Source organism: Gavialis gangeticus, unplaced genomic scaffold, assembly GCF_001723915.1.
Source record: "Gavialis gangeticus isolate Ggan-Ray unplaced genomic scaffold, GavGan_comp1, whole genome shotgun sequence".
NCBI classification, from domain to species: domain Eukaryota; kingdom Metazoa; phylum Chordata; order Crocodylia; family Gavialidae; genus Gavialis; species Gavialis gangeticus.
The window spans coordinates 18,470,692-18,494,046 of NW_017729006.1; the positions used below are offsets into that span (position 1 = coordinate 18,470,692).

The 23,355-nt window shown below is 40.1% G+C and overlaps 1 protein-coding gene across 2 annotated transcripts in view; it reads right to left on the reverse strand.

Moving 5' to 3' along the window:
* The window catches only part of ULK4 (unc-51 like kinase 4), a 556,180-nt gene that overhangs the window by 270,085 nt on the left and 262,740 nt on the right, over nt 1-23,355 (reverse strand). For both annotated transcript variants that reach the window (XM_019508899.1, XM_019508898.1), the window contains exons 28-30: nt 19,343-19,394; nt 19,099-19,243; nt 10,538-10,630 (exon numbers count right to left, since the gene is read on the reverse strand). In XM_019508899.1, the coding sequence (XP_019364444.1) occupies nt 10,538-10,630; nt 19,099-19,243; nt 19,343-19,394 (290 nt within the window). The remainder of the gene's footprint in view (nt 1-10,537; nt 10,631-19,098; nt 19,244-19,342; nt 19,395-23,355) is intronic.

Sequence of the window (23,355 nt, forward strand, 5' to 3'; positions counted from 1 at the left end):
CTGCTGTGGGCTCTGTCCCGTGCCCCTGACGCCTGTGGCTCTCACCAAGCCTGTCCCACACTACTCGTGTCGCCCTGCTGTGGGCTCTGTCCCACGCCCCTGGCGCTATCGCCCTGCTGTGGGCTCTGTCCCGCGCTCCTGGCGCCCGTGGCTCTCACCGAGCCTGCCCCGCGCTCCTCGCGCCCGTGGCTCTCACCGAGCCTGCACGCCAGCCCTGTCTCAGGCCTTCACCGGCGCCGGGGCTTAGGTGGCACGCAGCTGTGCCTGGCCCCCTGACCCTTCTCGGGGTCCTATGCCCTCACTGGGCCGAGTACCGCCCTCACAGGCTGGGGTGTCAACCCCACACACCGCACCACGCCGGTGCCAAGCCGCCGTGCCTCCCAGGCACTGCTCTGTGCCCCAAACTGGGCACCCAGGAACTCCCAGACTACTGGGGAGCTCCCATGAGGCCTCCTCACACCCCTACAGCCTCACCCGGTCCTCCGGTTATATACACAACGGAACCATAAGCCAACCGGCTGTAACAAAACAGTAAGCCCACCGGCTATCACATAAAGTCCAAGCCCACCTGGCTCTCTGGCCAAAGCCTCCCGGTCAGGCTTCTCTCCACCCTCACCATACTGCAGCCCTCTGGGTGCTCAGGATGCACTGCTCGGCTTAGCTCTCCTGCAGAGCTCTTACCCCTCAGGCTGCCAGAAGGGAACTGCTAGCCAGGCTCTGGCCTGGCTGTTTATAAGGGCCCGGCCCTGCCCCCTTCTGGTCACCTGACCCACCTGGTTGCTCCAGCAACCAGCAGCTGAGCTGCCCTGGTGATTGGCAGCTGTTCTTTACCCTTTTCTAGACACAAGGTCACGTAGGTGCCTTGTGACAATGACATCCACCCTGACACCCTTGTCCAGAGACTTTGTGACCTGATCATAAAAAGAAACCAGGTTAGTCAGGCAGGACCTGCCCTCAATGAACCCATGTTGGTTTCCCCTGAGCATTACCCCCCTGAGGTAATTGTCAAGTGAGAACAACCAATAAATTATGCAAATATGTTGTGTACTATCATCTATCTAGTATCAGGATACCAAAAACCATAGTCTTCAACCATGTTAGTCTTTTTTTGTATAACTGAAGAGCATTCAATAAACGTGACCCTCAGCTAAAAAGCAAAATACAAAAACTGAGATAAAAATATTTAATTACAAAAGCTCAGAGTAATTCTAACATTGACTGTAGAAGTCAATATTGTTATATTACTTTAAAAGAATCAATGGAAAGAGTATGTCATAAGTAAGGAATAAATGAACTCAACAAAATCATCCTCAGATAATCCAGCTATTTGATCATTATATATGTTAAATAGCGAAATGATGGACAGTGTCTAAGAGAAGCAACTGATTAAAAACTGTGGATAGGCAGCCTAACAACTTCATCTCAATAAATAGCCACCATATTAAATTGTTCCAAACAGACTGCAGACAGTTAAATCAGATCTAATTCTACTATGCAAATATTTGTTCCCAATAGGAGTTCATTTCCTCTGACAATTTCTTATACAAGCACTATCTGTAAAAAGTAATTAAAAAAGAAACAAATGCAATTTTTCAGTTGTCCAGAGATGAATTTTATTAGTTCAAGCTGTCCCTTTTTTTAGTATTCACTCCTTATTTTATTTTAAACCATTACTGGTCTCAAAACAGCTGAAAGCAAACTATGGTTTAGTATTATTTAATGTTTATTAATGGATTTTGAGGTTGGATATTTGAAACATATTTCACATGACTGAGCACTCCGATGGATGACTTGTTCAGGAAGGACAGGCAGCGGGGAAAAAAGGGTGATGTTGCTCACTCTATATAAGAAAGTAGAGGTGGATGAGGTGCATCCTAGAGTACTGAAGTATTTTGCAGAGGTAATTTCAGAGACACTGCCTATCTTTGGGGAAAGTAGCTGGAGAAATGGTCCAAAATTAACTAAATGAAATTTAATAAGGGCAAATGCAAAGTCTTGCGTATGGGATGGAACAATTCCGTGTACAAATATGGATTGGGGAATGACTGGCTAGGTTGGAGTACTGCAGAAAAGGAACAAGGTGTTATAGTAGACCAAAAGCTGAATATGATCCAAGAGTATGCTCTTGTGGCAGAAAAGCCAATGGTGCTACATTAATAAGAATGTCACTTGCAAGTCAAGAGAGGCAATTCTTCCTCTGTTTGTCACTACTAAGGCATCAGCTGATGTACTGCATCCAATTTTGGGGGCCACAATCCAAGAAAGAGGAGGATAAATTAGAAAGAGTCTAAAGGAGACCAACTAAAATTATTAGACCTCTGGGAGACTTGGATTTACAAGCTGAAGGAAAGAGGGTATTTGACAAGTCTTCAAATACATGAAAGGTGGGTATACAGAGGATAGTGACAGAGAATTCTCTGTGTTTGCAGGGGACAGGATGAGATACAATGGTTTCATATTTCAACAAGGAAAATTTAAGGTGGATATTAAGAATCTTTTCACTATAAGGATGATCAAGCATTGGAACAGAGAAGCTGTGGAATCTTTTCTCTTGGAAAGTCAGACAGTGATGATCCTTCATTGAGCAGGAGGGTGGAGTAGATGACTTCCTGAGGCACCTTCAACCTCTAGTTTTTTAGGTTTCCATGAGAAAAAGGTATCTATTTACCTATTTAGTTCTTCCACCATAGCAGTGCATTTTTCTAGGTTATTATGTAGGTCATAAAAGAAGGATATTCTAGAAGGAGGCAGTCATTGTGGGAGAAATATAAATTTGGTTAAACCACTGACTCAGTAGAAAGTGATATCCATCATTATATATTAAAATAATAATGTGAAAGGACATTCAGGAGTAAAAGGAACCAAAGAAAATCTGTTCTAGAAAGTACCTCTATACTGAACAACACAACACGTGGAATCATTCTGTTCAGCCCCTACCAAATCCCAGAAATGAGGCAATGTGGCTACCTTGGGTCTACCTTGAGTGCATGTCAATTTACACACTCAAGATAGAGCACATGAGAGCAGTGCTAGTTGTGGGAGATGATGGGTGGGAAGTGCTTCTCAGTGGTGCTGTTCATTCAGCACAAGTGACACTACAGATAACCCATGAGGATCTACTCACAACTACTACTATCAGATATGCTATAATTAAAAATAATAATTTATAAATATGGGTTATAAACCACCCAGAGTTTCAATAGCTATTTTCCCATAGTGTCATAAACACAATGAATGTAACCCAACTGTAAGTACATTACAAGATTGAGTGTCAGCTCCTGCAACCCCAGTGTCTGCTATCCAATCACATTAAGTATATGAACACAAAGAAAATTCTTCAGATAAAAAGAGCTTACGATGGTAAGCCATAGTATTGCCCTGATAACCAAAGCTCTACTTATAGTGACATTTTATGAATTGTAATAAAGATTTAGAAGCTCAATAGATTTATTTCAACAGTAGAAAAAAATCATACCATTTATTTGCACAATAAACATAATCCCATAGTTGTATAAATATAATTTATATAATAAAATGCAGGTAAGTACTATATTTACTGGATTCAAATTGTTCAAAAATCTCAAATCACCCAAGCAATTTTCTAGTTCATTTTAATCTATTTAGTGTATTGCAGCAGTACTTATGGTCGCATGTAAAAGATGAGAAGGTTTAAGCAATATTTTAGTTGCTTTTACGACAACCAACTGATCAGACATCAGCCAAAGAAAAAATGTGACTATGTTTCCAGTCTTTGTTCATTACATTAGGTTCAAGAAAGAGAGAGTAACAATTGAAGAATTACTACCTACTCATAGTGAAAAAGGTAAGTGCAAGAGGATGCGATCCTCACTTAAATTTTCTGCTAGTATAATTTAACCTACTTCAGTAGAGTTAATCAAGACTTAATGGAAGTGAAAGAAGGACCTGGCTCATTGCCCTACAAGGGTACCTTTCAGGCTCCCTACCTGTCTCCTCCATCCCCAAGGTGGCTTCTATACTTTTCTAGACAGGCTTTCTCTAGCTTTCCCTGATGTTTGATCTCCACAGCATGAACAGTAAACACCATTCACTCTCTCTCAAACCTAACCCAAGGCCTATTGTGGAGAGGAGTATTTTCCTTTACCAGTTTGCAAAGACAAATATGTATCATCAAAAATCTATTCTCTCATCATATGAACATGCATGTTTCATAACCAGAATTTGCTTATTTCACATTTATTGTTTTATTCTTGTCAATGTCATGAAATAGAAATGTAAAAACTACAGTTAATTTAGTGCCCTCTAGTGAAACTTTTGCCATGAGTTCCTGACATATCAATGACTTAGTGCTCTAAATTTCAATATATTCACCAACATATTTTGAAAATAGCATAAAAATAAAAAACACGATATGAGTTTACAAATACTTGCATGGATTTCTTTTTACCTATCACATTCTCTCTCTCTCAATATTACATCTCTGACAAAAGAAAGTAATTGAAACAGCTGGTCACTCATTACAATACTGTTCACACAAAAAACAACTGGGAAGCAAAGGGGTTTTACAGCATATTAATAGATTCCATAGGATGGCAATACATGGGAACATTACAGTATGCTCTATAGTGTCAAAGATGTCTATTGCCACAAACTACTCAGGTCAGCCACACTTTTTAGTGACTGCCTTGCATATAGAATAGGCTTCTGTCTGCAGAGACAACATATATACCCAATTTTCTGCATTGTAAGTACTCCCATTCAATAATTCACAAGCATAGGTGACACGTGCCCCTCTCAGAGCGCTGACAGCAAGCGCTCCAGCTGGTTGAGGGGCACAGAGAACGCTGTTTCCCTCCCTGAAATTGGCTCTCCATCGCCGGCTGGCCGCTGGGGGACCCCCCCCACCCACCCAGTCGTACCCTGCTGGTGCTTCCCCCACCCACAAGACTCAGGAGGCAACAGTCACCCATGCTCACAAGGTAGAAATTGGTACACGGAATAATAGAAAGTTAGGGTTGGAAGGGATCTCAGAAGGTCATCTAGTCCAATCCCCTGCTCAAAGCATGACCATGCCAAAGTATATCATCCCAGCTAAGGCTTTGTAGCTAGGTCTCGAAAAATTCCAAGGATGGAGCTTCTGCCACCTGTCTAGGTAACCTGTTCCAGTATTTTACTAACCTCCTAGTGAGAAAATTCTTCCTAATATCTAACCTAAACTTCCCTTGCTGCAACTTGACACTGTTGCTCCTTGTTCTGTCATCTATCACCATAGAACAGTCCAGCTCTATCCTCTTTGAACCCCATTTCAGGTAGCTGAAGACTGCAATAACATCACCCCCTCAATCTTCTCTTCTCCGGACTAAATAAGGCCAGTTCTCTCAGCCTTGAACTTCAGGATCCTCGCTTTCCAGATCACTGTCACCACATATGTGATCCACCATGAGTAGCTGTTCAAGATAGTCAAGCTTTATTAATCAAGCCTTGTGGACAAAATGTCAAAATAAGATCAAGAAAAAGCAGATGAGACATTAGCTTGAGTTATATTTGCAAGTTGTACACCTCTTTCCATAACTGAAAATTGATACTGGAAGGAACACTACAAACTAATTTGCTCATCATACAAGTTACCATCACATGATTGCTCATTACATTCTCTCTTGGGTAGAGAGTATGACAGGATTCAAACAACAGTTATTCAAAGGATTGGTCAAAGAGAATCACTGACTCGGATGTCAGATGGATGGACTGATTGATATACAAGGAAATCCTTTATTGAACATTACGTTAGCAACACCTGAACCAATATTCCTGAAAGCAATTGCTACCAAATCTTCTTGTCAAACAGGTGAATACATAGCCAAATTACTGAGTGAAGAGACAAAGTGCAGGTCCCTCCATGGTACCAGCCCTTGTAACTGATAATTTGAGTAACATGAAAGCTGCATGGCAAATATTAAAGGCAAAGTATCCTCATTTTAATAGTATTAGGCTATCTTGCTCATGGTTTGAATCTTCTGGCAAAGGACATAGTAAGTATGAATACAATGAACACAACATTGGCAAACTGCAAAGCGATTGTGAAGGTATTCAAAAATCATCATGTTGCTAATCAGACTTCGAAGAAATTACAGAAAGAGAAGCAGGGGAAGGAAAGTGAACTTTTATTGCCATGAGAAACTAGATGGGCTCCGCTACAAAGTGTTTACATAGTTTGCTGTGCCCAAACAACTGTTTGCAGTGTGCTTTGATAGATGACAAAGCACCCTGGATTATTCCTGTGAACTTACAGAAGCAGATTTTTTACAACAATGTGTTCTGGGTTCGAATTCAAGGAGCATTCAATTTGCTACTACCAGTTCCCAGTGGCTATCAAGAAACTTGAAGGAGATACACCAAGCCTTTCAAATATTCCAGAGATATTCAGATAACTGAATGAAAGTCTAATTGAGCTTTTGCCTTCTTCACCTCTATCCAAAAAAGAAGTAGTAAAACAAATGTTTACTAAGAGATCTGAGTTTTGCTCTCATCCAGTTCATCTGGCAGCAAACCTTTTGGATCCTCAACAGAGGACAACATTTAATTGGAAGATTAATTATCTACTGCTCTTGATACAATTATGTAAGTAGCTAAGAATGTCCCCAATGTTGACGAAATATCCCTGATAACAGACACTGCCAAGTACTGCACAAAAGAAACATTTTGGAGCAAAGATGTCATTTGGCAGGTAGCAGAGAATATGTCTCTTCTCACATGGTGGAAGGGATACTGTAACACCTGACTGTTGTACAGGGTTGTTCTAAGGCAGTGTTTCCCAACTGGTGTGCCACGGCGCTCTGGTGTGCCACCGCATTTTGGGCTTCAGCCACGCCCCCCACCTGCTGCTGCTGCAGATACAGGCAGATGGGGAGCATGGCTCCAGCCAAGCAGGGGGTACAGCTCCAGCCCAAAATGCCTTCTGGCTGGCCGCACACTACCCGCCTGGTTAATGTCTGGCTGGCCACGTGCCATCTCCCACCCCATTTGGTGTCTAACTGGCTGCACACCACCCCCTTCCCCGCTCTGTGTCCAGTGTATTGTGGTGCTTTTTTATTTACGTAAGTGTACTATGGGGGAAAAAAGTTGGGAAACGCTGCTCTAAGGATCCTAAGCATTCCACCAACAGCCACTTCTTGTGAACAGAACTAGAAGGTTTTCAGCTCAAGAAAAAAAAGGAGGAATAGACTAACAAACAAACGCACCTTTCTCAAAATCTCTTCCTTCTGGAGAATCAGTCAAAGCACAATTAGTGAGGAAGATGCAGTGTGATGATAGGTTGCCCTTGCCCATAGACTCATTGGTCAAACCATCCTTTAGTGAAAGAGAATGTGGTTCAAGTAGTTCTGAATCAGATTTGCCTCAATCTGATACTTAAATGGAACTAATAAATAGTGCAAGTGATTCTACAGATAGCAACAGTGAAACTGGAGGTGCCAAAATGACGCCAGTGGAAGAGAGTTAAACTCTGTTAAAGTAGATGAGTGGACAATCATGGTATATCATGCAGCATTCTTTGGGTGTGCTAAAATTAATGTCAACAGTTTTCAGTGCCCTCATTTTTTTTCTTAAATTTAAACAAACAATGTAAGGGAAGTACATGCTACTGTGTTTGTCTTTACATCTTTACAAGTATTCCAATAAAAATAATCTCTTTCCACATGAAGCTTTGAATAACATTCAAACCACATTAACTGTGCTGTATTTAATTATTTTCCTAATCAAATATATTTCAGTTCAAATACTTGTGGCTACTGAGACATAAAATTAACATTAACTTTTTTAGTTTTGTTTACTAAATGTAAGTCAAATAAACATGCTAAATCAGATCACGATCTATTTAGGGCAATGCCAGGTAGGGACTGCAGCCACAGCCACAGTAGCCACCTGACCCCTCCTGCCTGAAATATGCTGACAGTCACTGATCCAATATTCCCTCTATATTTAAAACAAGATACACATTTAAGAATTAAAGATGCCAGTATGCAGACAGATATGCAGAGAGTGAGATCTTCTCACACTTCAGCTTTTTTTAAATGAGTAAAGCACTCTCTCTTCTACCCTAGAAACCCACCCATCTGCAGTACAAACCCTAGTAATGAGGGCATTACTAGACTCTGATTCACTAAAATGATATGCATAGTCATTATAGGCAGGTGGCATTGGACCCCATATTCAAACATAAGACATTGTGGGAAGAATGGGATAGATGATTTAAACCCCTATTTGTGGCCTTGCACATTCTTTGAAGAATTAAGAGGAAAATGGATCTCTACCTTAGTTGAAAATGATAAACACTGGGCTCCTTCCTAATATTTGATTTCTTTCTAAAAAACTTGCAGCCTGTCCTATACTCCTTGGGTGCATTTGCATTACTTGCACAAAGATAAAGGCCAAACTCTAATGAAATTTCTTTTTTTATTTCTTTTACTATAGCATATTGTTTCATTTGATTTTTTGCATCATATGTTTGTTTTAATTTTAAGTTGGTAAAATATATAATGTTATTGTATGTTTTTACTGATAACCATGAATTACCTAATTTTATTCCAATATATATAAATTTTATGGTCAATTTTACTGCATAGTTTTAGCAAAAGCTGTAAATATCCCAATACCTAGTAGCAGTTTTTCCAGCATATACATTCTTTGATATTTCTATTTACCTCATATCTTCAATTCTTTCCTTCAAAATTTGCTGTAAAGCCTTTCATTCTACTGAGGTCAGGATAATAGGTATGAAATTTCATAAGTAAATTCCATAAGTACTAAATTTGCTGTGCACATGATACCCCAAATTTGATATTTTTATTAAAAATTTATGTTTTCACTTTTACAATTTTACATACTAGGTTTTTTAGCATTCTGGATACAGATTATTCAGTCCTTCCCAATTTGAGTCCAAAATGTCCTGGAGCAGGGGATTGGACCCAATGATCTACCAGGTCTCTTCCAACTCTAGAAATCTATGAATCTATGTCCCTGAGATTTGCTCTGCATCTTGGATAGGGTAATTCACATCTTGCTTTTGTCCCCATGCTCAACATAACTGTACTGACTGAATCAAATACTCATTTAATACTGCAGCCATAACTAAGTTATTTCTAATCTCTACTCTTTTGCATTTCCATTTCTTTTCTTCTCATCTTTTCATTTACAAGGGTATGTAACCTTTTACTACTGTTTTAATTTCCTTTGCAAGGAATTGATTTACAGCTGTTCACCCTTTACCCATACTGACATCTAAGACATAGATTTCTTTGCTGATCAATTCTCTTTCCCCTTTGTGGGAGGCTCTACTTACTGCTAAAATCTTTTCTGGGGATAATTTAAACACTCAGTACTGAATATTCTGATCATAACTTGCTGAAACCTCATGTTAGCTTTATGTAACCTGATTTCAGAAAGTTCAGAATTATATAGAAACCTATTTTGTTACTGCCACTATTGCTTTCAGGATTTAGAACGTAATGGACAAAAATGAAGAATGAGCTGAAAATCTCACTCACCAGTCAGAAGTGAGGGAAAGGCAAATACTGGTAATTCCAAACACTATGTTCTGACATAGCAGCACAGTGTGCAAACTACTTGCAGAGGAAGGGAAACAAATATAGTGTTTTTACACTACGTATTATATACACACTGAAAATAGACATCACATTGATCATATTATCCTGGGACAAACTACAGGCATACAGATATCCATTCTCTTATCCTGAGATAAATCCTAAAAATGTTTCCTGCATAACAGGTAGTAACAGCTTGTCCCAGGTTATTGCAAAGTATGTCCAAACAGTTATCCTGGGATTATGTCATTGAATCAATGGCAGAAAGGTGGTACTGCATTGAACTGCTCATTAAATCCTGCCTATACGGGTGATGTGCATACATGCCAATTCCAGAACATTTCTGTAATGGGATAAACAGAAGCACAATTTTCCAGGAACAAATATGATGTCTGTTCCTAGCCTTAGTGTATTTATATTACCATAGACAGCACAAGAAATTCAGAAAATTCAGTAAAAGATTAACAAAAAGATTCAAATCAGAAAAAAAAATTTTTATCCTCCCATTATTTTATACTTTTGTATTTAATAGGGCTAAAAGTATTCAAAAACATAGAAAAAAAGCAGTAGAGCATATTAAGAACTATGAAATGAATAAATCTTACCTGCAACAAACACTAGTAGTGTAACTATGTTGGAGGAGGGGGAAGCAACTGGGGCATTAGTTACCAACTTGGGAGGGTAAGCAGAAAGAGCAGCCCCCACTCTGTGGCCTGGCTACCACCACTACCAGCAACCCAGCTGGAGCTGCTGCCCTCATGCATTACTACTACCCTGGTCACAGAACTGTCCAGCTATGACTCTGACAAGCGCAGCCTTAAGTAACAGAAAACTGTTTTCACTATTACTACAAACCCATATCTCTACATAATCTCAACAGGTTGAACTGAATTTATCCCTAGAGTAATTCTTAATTGTTATCTGAGTAAGTGAAAAGAGAGAAGAGAATGGTGTGTTACCTTGTAAAAGCTGGGCTGTGTTCACTCAGGGCTACTAAGAGTTTTAGAGCATACACTGGGACTGGGTCAGGAGCCATCAGAATGTGTTCATAACTGCAACGAAAAGAAAAATTAATGGTGAAAAGCTAGAGATTGAGTGTATCAAGTAGCCTATAGACTTTGTTAATGGCTTAAAATATAGTCACTCCTAGAATATTAAGGAAAAACAGCACTCCAAAATAATGTATTTTTACTGATTTGGTAACACAAACAATAAGGTTCCTGCTACTTGGAATTATATAATATTAAACACCACCACTATTTGGAAATGAATGGGTTTTTTTCCAGTTCATGGCACTAAGTCAAAAAATATAAAAAACAACAACAGTATTACTGAAAGAGCAATTTAGTTTCATCATATGTACTTGAGACAGGCAAACAATAAAACTATAAAGAATTAATTTTATTCAATGAATCTTAAAATAGTAATAGGTACAAGATATAGGAGTCTCAAACTATTGTATAGAAGCTTATACATGACCAGGTGCTGGGAGTTTATATTTTACTTTGTAAATTTTTTTGCAATTTAAAGCCTTTTATTTTTGAAGTGCTTCTTTCACTTTTGGTTTTCTTTTCTTAAATACAGTGTACTTTCATTCTCCTAGGAATGCTACTGAACAATGCAACAACTCCAATCAATGCTTCTTTTCAACTTCTTCAATAAATACACTTCCACAAAGAAAAGATCTATAATATATATCAAAATATTTTCTACCTAACCAAAAGCCTTGTCAGGGAAAACAAGGTGCTGTATGTTAATACGAAAAATTGATCATCTTGGTTGTCCCTGGGAATAATGGTATTTCTGGTTCTTTTTAGCCCACTTATGAAAAAGAAGAGTTGATGCATAATAAGATATAAGATGATGGACAGAAAAAAAAAAGATACCAGTGCAAGAGGCTTAAGTTCCGTTTCAAGAACAGAACTTCTCATTAATAAATACTATAACTCTACATAAAAAATAAGAGAGTAGAGACAAAGTCCTTGATTTATGAAAGGACAATGTAAAGAATTAATATATTTAAATGGGGGATTATTCAAAGGAAAACCTAGTAGACTACCATAATATGGGCATCAGATGCATTCATATTTTACATACCATTTTGCGAAAAAAAATTCTGAAGGGGTGGATGGGGAATAGAATACCACCATTAAAATTTTCACTTCTACTAAAATGAGCAAGGAAGGGCTTGTCACCAGCTTCTGTGATATCCTCAGAGAACTGCACATGCTTCTCACACCTTGAAGAACAAGAAGCAAGAGCTAAACCTACAACCTTACACAAAGACTTATTCTTAACTTTTTGTCTATCCGATGAAAAGGCCAAATGTTACTCAATATACTTTTTATTTCCTGAAATAAAACCCATTTTCTTGTATGAGATTAATACATTAATTTTTTACGAGATAAAAATATTTTAATTCACTATGGCACTCCTACTGAACTAAACACATTTACTCGCACGCTTCTACAAGCTGCTTGGGATTTGGCATGGGTGCTTATACAGTCTCCAAAATTAACTGCCAAAATCTATACTTTGCTATATAAAACATGGATTTATGTCTCAAAATCATAATCCATAACAAAAATAATAGTAAAAATTGGTTAGGGCCCAACTTCAGACACACAAGCTCAAAAATGTAACAATATATACTTTTCTGCAGATATAGAGGTAAGGTGATTATTACCTTGTAGAGACAATATCCACTGTATATTTAAAATCTACTATGAATTATTTAAAAAGATTACCTTCATATTTACCGTCATACTCTCTCATGCACTTGATAAAAATCAGTTCTTCTTATTTGCTTCTACTGAAAATGCCATTTTTTTTCAAAGATAGTATAAGTGAATACTATTTATGGTACAATAATTTTAGCTTAACAAGCAAGAAATTTCATTGCAAAATGATTCATTGACCCAAATACCACATAAAAATCCCAGAGTAGCTAAAATGAACATTCTTTTTGTGGAAATCATATTTTTTTTTCCTGAGGAATCACTACAATATCTATTAGAGGTGCTCAATTTTCTACAGGGAGAATAAATCTCTTTGCCGTTGCAGGCTACCTTTAAATCATTCTAAATTTGTGGAATGTTAGGCAGTATTAAAGTAAGAAGAGTTTCAGAGCAGTCACACATTAAGTTTAATGCCATCTCCCTGGGCTTGAGACTCACCATGCTCGGTACTAGGCAGCCCTTTCCCTACTTCCACCTCTCAGGAACGTGGGAGACTAGGGAGGGCAGCCATGGTCCCCCCACCCCAAATTCTCCTTGCTAGGAACGAGTCACCCAGATGTGGGGCAAAGGTTTAGCCATCTGGATCAGGTCTCCTGGGTGCTTGGAGCTAGCAGTGTGGTTGTTATGTGGGCTGGGGTCATACCTAGTGGGGGCAGGGGGGGGTGGTGGCTTGGGGCCAGTATCATACCCTGGGCAGTAGAACTTCAGAGGGTGGAAATTTTATCAGGGGGAGAGGGGCTGAAAGCCAGGGATACTGGATGACTGCAAATTGGTTCCTTTATCTCCATGGAGCACTCTAACAGTACCCTAGCTCAAGGTAGGTGGAACGGTTTAGAGACAACCCTAGTCTGAAGTAGCGTAGCTTTAGGTTGCTTAGAGGGTACTTCACACAGTTCAACACTTTGTGGCATGGGCCATTTTAAGGGTTTTTAAAATAGTTTAAAGGGTAACTTGTAACACCACCCTTACTGTGGGTTAACTGCAGGCCTGATAAAATTTCTACTCCTTGTTAATTGCAGGTACAAGAACAGTTTGTGTGGGGTTACACTAGAAATTAAACTAGGATGGTTTTGCCTTGTTGCATCCAAGCTGCCCTGGTTTGGCTCTCACCACACAGAAATCGAGAGCCCAAGGACAGTTGCTCTGGAGCAGCTGCAGTGCGGTAAATCTGGGCACACATACAGGTCAAGGCACATAGCATATCCCCTTAAAAAATAGGGGACAGGCACTTATCAGAAGGGCAATAAATATTTGTGTGCCTGCAAGTGAAGGAGTGAAGTTACTGTGGTTTAGTACTTGCTTATGGGGTAACTGCAGACAGAGGGATAGTTGATGTGCATCCGGCATGATAATGAAATTTAAAGGCTCTGTGAAGCTTATGACCCCATGTGGGATTGCAACCACATAGGGAACAGTTGCCCTAACTTATGGATGTACAATTAGAACAGTTTATACCACTATAATACTGTATGATTTAAATTATGTCCATCTACTCCTGTGTCACTATAAGAGGAACTATACCGCTAAGCTAAACCTGAACAAAACGCCTTTAAAGTTACAGTGTCTTTAGTTCACTTTATACCTGTACAGGAGAGGACAGACACAGTAATAAAATCTAAACAACCGATGCACTATCAGTTGGTTGGATCATTGTACTCAATAGGCGCATCTACACAAGATGTTTACTGTACAGTAGACTAATTAACTACACCGCAAACATCTTGACAGCTATATGTATATCCCTATTGGGCTTGAGTAAACTAATTTACTCCATAGCAGCACACATGTAGCTGGCTGCGGCACAAGGGTGCTTCAGTGCAGGGACTGCCTGCTAGCTATCCCTGCACTGAAGCACCCTCAGGGCCCAGCCAGCCCTTCTGCAGCACATTGAGCTGGGGAGAGCAGCTCTAGGCTGGCAAGCTGACCCCCCCTAGTCCCCATGCCAGCTACGGCTGCTCCAACCCAGTTCAGTGTGCTGTACTCCTGGTCACATGTTCACACAGCAATTGACTCTGGAGTTTATTGCTCCCAAGCATATATTCAAACAGCAAACCCAGGAGCAATAAACTCTGGAGCAATAAACCCCAGAGATTATTGCTTCAAATCAGTTGCACATGTACACATGCCCAGTGAGCAGTCATCAATGGCCTGATGTCCAGTTAGGAGGAGGTATCCCCAGGGTTCTATCTTGGGTCTAGTATTGTTTAATAGCCTTGTTAATGATTTGGATGATGGAATTGAGCGCACGCTTAACCTAGCGATGTCTTCAAATTTGCTATGTGGAGTTGCAAACACTAAAGGATAGGTCTAGGATCCAGAATGACCTTGATAAACTAGAAAAATTGTCTGCAATCATTCTGATGAGCCTCAATAAGCACAATTGTAAAGTCCTGTACTTGAGACAGAAAAACTGCATGCACAGACTACAGAATGAGTGGCTAGGCTACAGCAGACCATAAGCTGTATACGAGTCAACTGTGTGCTCTTGTTGGAAAAAAACCCGACATCATCCTGTGTTATATTAACAAAAGAGTCACTTGCAAAACAAGAAAAGCAATTCTTCTTTCCTGTTAGGCATTGGTGAGGCCTCATCTGGAGTACTGTGTCCAGTTTTGGGCCTCACTTCAAGAAGGAAGTGGACAGTTTGGAAAGAGTACAGTGCAGAGCAACAAAAATGATTAGAGGCTTGGGAGGTAAAACTTCTGAGGAAAGGCTGAAAGAACTAGTGTTATTTAGTTTGGAAAAGAGAAGACTGAGGAGGGATTTGATAACAGCTTTCAAATCCCTGGAGGGGGATTATAGAGAGAATGGAGATGGGCTTTTCTCTGTGATTGTAGGGGACAACAATGGCATCAATCTCTAGCAGGGGAAATGTAGGTTGGAGATTACGTTCTGACCATGAGGATGGTCCAACACTGGAACAGGCTACCTAAGAGAAATTGTGGAATCCTCACCCTGGGAAGTTTGCAAGAGCAGATTAGACAGACATTTGCCTAGAACAGTTTAATCAGGGATTGTCCTGCCTTGAGCAGGAGTCTGGACTGGATGACCTCATGAGATCCTTTCCTGACTTTTCCTATGATCTTATGATCACCAGGTGTATTTGCATGACAATCATTTCACTAGAGAAAAACAAAGGCACAAATACATGAATAAGATTTTTTTGCAGATGAAAATAATTGAAAAATTCCAACTACAATCTAGTAAGTGCCGTTTTACTGATATTTCCCAAATAGAAATAGTATCATGGGAACCCAGAGGTTTTGGAGCTTGGGTTCTTTTAAGCACTGAGACATCTAAACATTTTTTATTTTTTATTTTTTTAATTATCCATGATTTTGGCTTACAGAGCTGGACTGAACAGTTCACATAATATTCTTAACCACATTTTGTCACTTCAGTTCTCAGCCAGAACTAGGATGCGCAGAAAAATGTGCAAGTGAAAAATACTATTTTCTTTAGTATAAGAATATAAGATAACCTTTCCATATATGAAGGTTTTTTGTAGTCTGAGTTTCTGAAGAAAATTTAGGTAATTTCTTACTAAATGTAAACCATTTTCACCCCCTTTACTTGCTTTATAGTTTCCGAAAGTTTTGTACCAGTTGCACCAAATACTGAGGGGACAGGAAACCAAATCTTTCACTGAAATAAACCAAGACATTCCATTCGATGAAAGGCAGAAGGGGAAATTAACATGCTGATCTACAAATATAGAAGTACTGCTAACATGGAATTACCATTCTTGTAGATGGGACATGCATATATACAGCAGATGAGAAGATGGCAACTGTTCTTTGCCTAACTGCATTTATCTCAAGCTGTCCTTTTGCATCTCCTGCATATTGAGCAAAATTCTACCACTGGGACAATTTCATGCTTAAATCAATTGCCTGCTGTTGGCAAAGACCTGGCACAGTCATAACAAGTGTCAGGGGGCTACATTTCAAAGTGGACAGCAGGAAGCTACTTTTACATTTCAAAGTAAAACCTGTAAGGGGCAAGAGGCAGGCGCTGAACATGTGAGAAAGTCTTGGAATATGTAAAAGACAGGCCATCCAAAGGGGAGGGGGGTGCAAATCACCTATAAAAGCCCAAGTAAAAATGAAACTTATGGGACCACCCTCACCAGCTAAGACCTGCGGATCCCCAGAAAGACCCTCCAAATACCTGGCTGCAGGGAGACACTCTGCCCTTGGGATTATGTAAGACCTATGAACAGATTTCTGTTGTCTTTTTGGCTTATTAGGTTGTATTTTGACTTAGGCTATTGTTCTGTGGCTTACTGTATTTTAGCTTAGGCAAAGTTTTTCTGTTGTTTCTTTGTCCTATGCTTCAAGTTGCAAATTGCTGTGCTCAATAAGTACTCCCTTCAGAGAACAGACTATTTCTGCCCAAGCATTTTCATGAGTTCATTGCCACTACCTAAAATCTAATGTTAAGTCCAGTAAGACCTGTGGACAGCTATTCTGTAGGTATAAAGTGCAGACATACAAGACTCCTAGCTAGAGCTCCCCTTAAAAAGAGCAAAACTTAAACTGGGAAGTCTTCCTTTTCCATACAGCTAGTTGGAAAGGCTCATTTCTTGAAACAAAACCAAGCCTCGATTACTACAAGCTGTTTGCAGAAGGGCAACTCATCACCTGATCTACTGCCTCACAGCAGAGCATAGAAACACAGGCACTCCTCCTTGGGAGCCCACTGCCAACAGCCACTCAGTGGTCTGCCTTTCATAACTTAGGCACCCAGCCAAGAAATATTCAGGCACAACAATTCAAATGGCATTCAGCCCCTGACCACAGGCTTAGCTGTCTGTCTCTTGTAGGATTTTCAAGAGTTCCTAGCCCCAGATCCGGGATTTTATACACTTCCTTGGCTCAGCAGTTGCTGGCATAAATTAGACACCACCTTCACTCTGTGCTTCAGTCTAGGGACTAAGCCCCAAGTAGTTAGGGTCTGTGTTCTCAGATTCCTTACTGTTTCCTTGGACCCAGGATTTGCACTTTCTGTTCCTTACCTGGTCTCCTTTTCTAGGGCCATTCACCTACTTCAGTTTCACTCCTGCAGCCATGTCTAATATCGTACAGTATTCCTCTTGGCTTTTTGACCAAGTTCCCTTCTCAGAAAGCAATCTCAAGATCCCTGCTTAGTTCCTTAGCTCTGTATTGCAGTCCTTTAATTAGTTACATATCCCTCACAGCTGGAACTCTTAATTTACTTAGAACTGGCCTATCCTCCAGGTGCAGTTAGGTGCACTGTTTTCTCTGACTGCAGTTAACTCTTTCAGGGTTGCACTGATGTTTACATCCTCCATCACAGTGCTTCACAGTTTTATTTAATGTACTTTTATCTTTGCACAAAATCTTTCAAATGTTAATAATAATAAAATAATAATATCATGTGATATGCTTTTCAAGGATGGATATTATTATAGCCTTTACTAGAAACAAACAAGGGACCTAACCCAGAGGAGTTCATTTGACTGCAAAAGGATTGGTGTCAGGGTCAAGAAAAGAACCCACAGCTCCTGACTCCTCATCTGAACAGGATTGAAGCAATATTTATTTATTTTAGTACAGGCTATATTCTATTTAAGTCAAATTTCCAATACTATACAAGTTCAAATTTTGGAACTAGTGTTTATAAATTCTGTGAAACTTTGGCAAAGGGGAAAGATGTTGTGAGGGATTATTAAAACTTCTTTCATGGAAAAACTCATAAGAGCAAACCTCGTGAAGACAAAAACCTCAACAAGTTTTCATTCAGATTCACTTTCAAGCAATTCCATGGGAAGGAAAAGGAAGGGCTTGCACTATTCCTACATCCAAATAAGTTAGCATATTGCCTAGTATCCACAGAATTTGCAGGCCAGTCTATTACAGGAATAGTGCCATTGGTACGAAGGGCATGCATCTGCTTTTCTCCTAACATGCCCTGTTGCAGGTTTCCTAAAGACTTGATGTGGGTATTTTCCTTAATTTAGAACAGGCAGACAAGAGACAATGAAGGTATATATTGCTTCAGCAGAGAACAATGGAGAAGCATATCCTACCCACCTCTTTGTTCTCTCTTTGAACAAGTGAAACTGCCCTAAGAAGGTCCTTTGTGGTCACTCTTGAAATCTCTCTCTAAAGTGCTTGAGAACAATGGTGGAGTGCCTCTAAGGCAGCTTTTAGGCTCATTTCTGGGTTTAGAAAATGTGGAACAGGAGAATGTCAGTAAGGTATGCTTCCTGACAGAAACATGGAAATGGTGTAGACATAACCAGATAGCAATTTAGAGAGTGCACTTTACTTCACTACTGAAAAGCTTATCTGAATCCCAGAGGCCTAATCCCCCCTCTCTCTCCTTTTTAGAAGTTCATATTTAAATATGGTACTCTCTGAACGGCTTTCAGAGGCATAGTATTCAAAAGAGAAGAAAAACATTACAGTCAGCAATGATCAGAACTGTTCTGACCTAATGTGCTGGGCAAGCAGGGGAGTTCACAGCCCAAAGCCTATGGAAACTCCTGCCTCATTTCAAAATGAGGCAGCCAGGGAGACAATACAACTAAGCAGCAAATGTGGGTGTCCTACAGATGTTCAACTTGTGTCACAGATGGCCAAGCAATAGATGTGTTTGGTAGGGAGTCATTTGGAAAAGAAGTGTGTGACACCAATTCATCATTATTTATTATTTTAGCTTTGTTATTTAAATAAAAAAGGATTCAAAACAAATATGCAGTCAAAGTGGACTGAGTATCAAAATATTCTGTGCTAGAAGAGCATCAGTATACTTACTGAGGCAGCAATGAATCTCTAATGAGAGACAGAAGCTTGTTGTTTGAGTCAAGGCTCTCCTCTTTCTCCTCAGCCATGACCTTGTGGCTAACAAGCAGTGATGTGGTTTCTGAGAGCAACCGCAAGCTGAAGAGTCTCCATTCCACTTGAAAATAAATGTGCCAAGAATGTGACCACACTGAAGTCTAATTAAAACAAAATGTGGAATTCATGGAAATTTTAGTTGATGTGGCCATATACTTACCATTCTGACTGTGGACCAAAGAAATTAATGATGGGAGGATATATTCTTCAACCTAAAACAGAGCATTAAAAAGATCTGGCTTAGATCATTCAGAAGGAAAAAATAGAACCCAGATATATTATAAACTCTGTTATTCCTCTCCTAGAGCCTTTAATCAAAGGGATGAACTATCCTGGAAATTTATCCATAATCAGACTGAGGAGGCTGCCAAGCTCACTTTGCTCTGGTAAAATCACCATGAAGTTACAGATAGCAGTATATCAGAATACCAATATATCAAAGTAGTTATCAAACTTCAGCTTAATTTACTAAAAAGGTTTTTTTGTTTAAAATGCAGAATGTGGGTTTCATGTAACATATTAAGAAGCTAAAAGAAAATCAGGAAATCTATTAATCCTCAAACCCTAGTCCAATGAGGGACAACCTTTCTGGTAGGTGTGCCACAAATTAACTTTGTACCCTCCTCAAATGCTACACAAATCCCCTTCCCCTATCCAATCTGCTGCTCTGTATTCTGCTCCCAACTCTATGCTCCCTGCCTAATCTGATGCTCTACTTTTTTCTTTCTTCCCTTTGTGCCACTGTGCTGCCTATCCCCTCCATGATTTGCCACATGCTACGCACAGAGATTGCTGATGCCACATGTGACATCAGTGCCACAGTTTGGACATCTTGCTCTAGTCCATGGAAAAAAAATCATTAGATAGACTTAGAAAGAAATTTCTTAGATAATATGTGACTCTGAAGTTAAGATACAGAAATGCAGCTTTATATCCTCTACTGAAGTGACCACCAGTATCAGTTTAGAAGATAGAATAGTTCCCCACCTTCCTTTAAATGAAATGAGTTTCTTTCAAGCTTCACCTTTATTCAAATTCATCCTTAACAATTAATAACAATATTATTTTTAGATTTGGGAAATGAAAAACAGAAAGGAACTGAGGTGAAAAATCACTGGACATAATACAAGCAATAAATCTCAGTGTCCCATCCAGACCAGGCTGTAAAATATCACAGATCCTAAAACTGCAAAGTTAGGATTACTATTTAATGCTTATTTCAGAAAATGACACAAAATCAAAACATAAATAACCTCCAAGATAATAAAACTACAAGATCTTGTAATAGTCACTTTAAAATGAGAGTCTCAATTGTTCTGAACAGAATATAGCAGATTAAAAGACTGGGGATTAAAAATGTATTTCAGGCCACATGTTCAACTGATGTAAATCAGCTTTGTTCCCTGTGAGGTCAATTTACACCAAGTCAGGATCTAGCCCAAGTTATTTATATTTTTAAATGGTGTCAAATAGCCCATTAAAATGGCTAATAATCTTTGAAGAGTACATTACGAAGTCACACAATATAATATAGTCTACGCTCATACTATATAATCAGTAAAGTATATCATAAGGTTTGGGGGAAAGGGAAACAGATGATAATGACAGTCACATAACAAGCAATTTGGAAGACAATCTCCCTGTATGTAAAATATACTATAAAAAAAAGCATTCTGGTAACTCAGGCCTGATCTTTTGGCTTTGATAAACAAAAGAAATACAGAAATATTGTCATCAATCTAAGCGGAGGTACTAAAGAAGAGTACTTCTTAAGGATTTCAGGAATCTCCATATCCCTAGTCTCCTCTACTCTGGGGAGTTCTTTCCACCACTTACATAGTCTATTCACTAAAAGTACTTTACACTTCTGGCCTCCCAGGATGGGCAGCCTAATGCTCCCACCATACATTTACTGGGCAGCACATGCATAAAGCTATTTTGGGCTTCAAGCTACATACTTCCGTCTACTTGCTGGTTGGTTCAAGTACAAAACTCCTACATGTAATACTTTCAAGAGGAAAGAGGGAGCAGTATCCAGTAGCAATTGGTACACAACAAGATAGATAGGTGTGGGAGCTTGGGAAAGACATGGTCATTTAAGACTCCCCTCAAGAGGGAAACTCACATTATTAGGCTTCACTTGCTGCATTAAGTATACCCACTGTTAAAGGGAACATATCAAGAAACTTTTGTCATTCTATCTCTGCAATTACTACTGTTATTAAGTGTGTTTGTGTTCTGGCACAATTATACACTGTTTTTACAATGATTATATACTATTTTTACAAGGATTCAGTCCATACAATATATAGCTCACAATCTAAAGCAAGCAACTTGGAATATACAGCAAGCAACAGAGCCATAATCAAGACTTAGATTTTATGTATGTATGCAGAATTGCCTATTAAATAAATATGAGTCAGGTGTACCCAATGGTCCCTTGATTTACTTACATAAACATTTCAAGAAAGGATCACACTATATTACTAACAAGGTAAGCTGTAATTAGGCTAGGTTAACAGTTTTCAAAGAGCTTTATTAGGCTGCTCTTGATCTGAAGACTAATACCTATGAGACTTCCACTAATAGACTGTTATAGATGTTACCAGGCTATACAAAAATCATAGAATAATAGAAAATTAGGGTTCGTCATCTAGTCCAAGGCCCTGCTAAAAGTAGGACCATCCCCAACAATATCATCTCAGCCAAGTCTTCATCTAGCCAGGTCTTAAAAGATTCCATGGATGGAGATTCCACAACTTCTCTGGGTAGCCTGTTCCAGTGCTTTGCTACCCTCCTAGCAAGAAAGTTTTTCCTAATATTGAATCTACACTTCCCTTGCTGCAACTTGAAACCATTGCTTCTTGCACTATCTGCCAGTGCAGAGAAGAATCTAGCACCATCCTCTTTGGAACTACCCTTGTTGAAGGCTGCTGTCAAATCCCTCCTCAGTCTTCTCTTCTCCAGACTAAATAAGCCCAGTTCCCTCAGCCTCTCCTCATAAGACATGTTCCCCAGTCCCCTAACCATTTTCACTGCCCTCTGCTGGATTCTCTCCAATTTGTCCACATCCTTTCTGTAGTGGGGGACCCAAAACTGAACACTGTACTCAGCTGTGGCCTCATTAGTACTGAATAGAGGGGAAGAATTGCTTTCCTTGATTTGCTGGCAACACTCCTACTAATGCCAGAGCAAGGAAACGATGGCCCGCCAAGCCATTCTATCTAGCCCACGGGGCCCCTAAAAATTTTAGAAAATTAATATTTATCTATTCCTGGTTGCCTGTCAAAGATGACAGGAGCCAGAGGCACTAGAACCCAGGGGGAGCCGGCAGAAGCCAGCAACAAGGTCGGCTCAGCTCTGCCTCCCCCAACCCCACTTCCAACCCCCACAAACAGAAGCCTCTGCCTGCCCCGGCTTTCACTGCTTCCCTGCACGGCTGCTCCAGCACTACGTGGCCCCAAGGTGCATCACTGGACCATGGGAGCACAGGGCCACACCAGTACCCCAGGGCCAGAAGTGTGTGTGTGTGTGTGTGTGCGTGCGTGCGTGCGTGCGTGCGTGCGTGCGTGCGTGCGTGCATGCAATGAGGGAGGGAAAGAGACAAAGAGAGCAATGAGGGAGAGGGAGAGAGAGAAATAGAGAGTGTGTGTAGTGAGGGGGGCACAGTGTGTGCGTGTGTGTACATGTACTTTGGGAGGCACAGTACATATGTGTGTACACTTTGGGAGGCACAGAGTGTGTGTGTGTGTAGTGTAGGAGGCACAGAGCGCACGTGTGTGCACACACAGGGAGGTAGGGAGGGAGGGAGGGGGAAACAGACAGAGTATGCGTGTTTATAGGGCGAGGCCCACAATCACACTCCAACATACACACAGACCCCCACACCCATACCCCCTCACATACGCCAACCACTCTCCACCCCACACACACAAACCCCCACAAAACCCATAACCACACACACTCCACATATCCACACACACACCCACATGCTCCCACACCCACACCTATCCTCCCCACACACCCACACACTCCCCCACATACCCACAGCCTGCCACAGACCTATACCCACCCCTTTATGCCCTCCACCCCCTACAATATACAAGAGTAAGACTCCATTTTAAGCTACTGTTCAATTTTTAGAATATAATTTGGTATTTTTCTGGTTCTGAG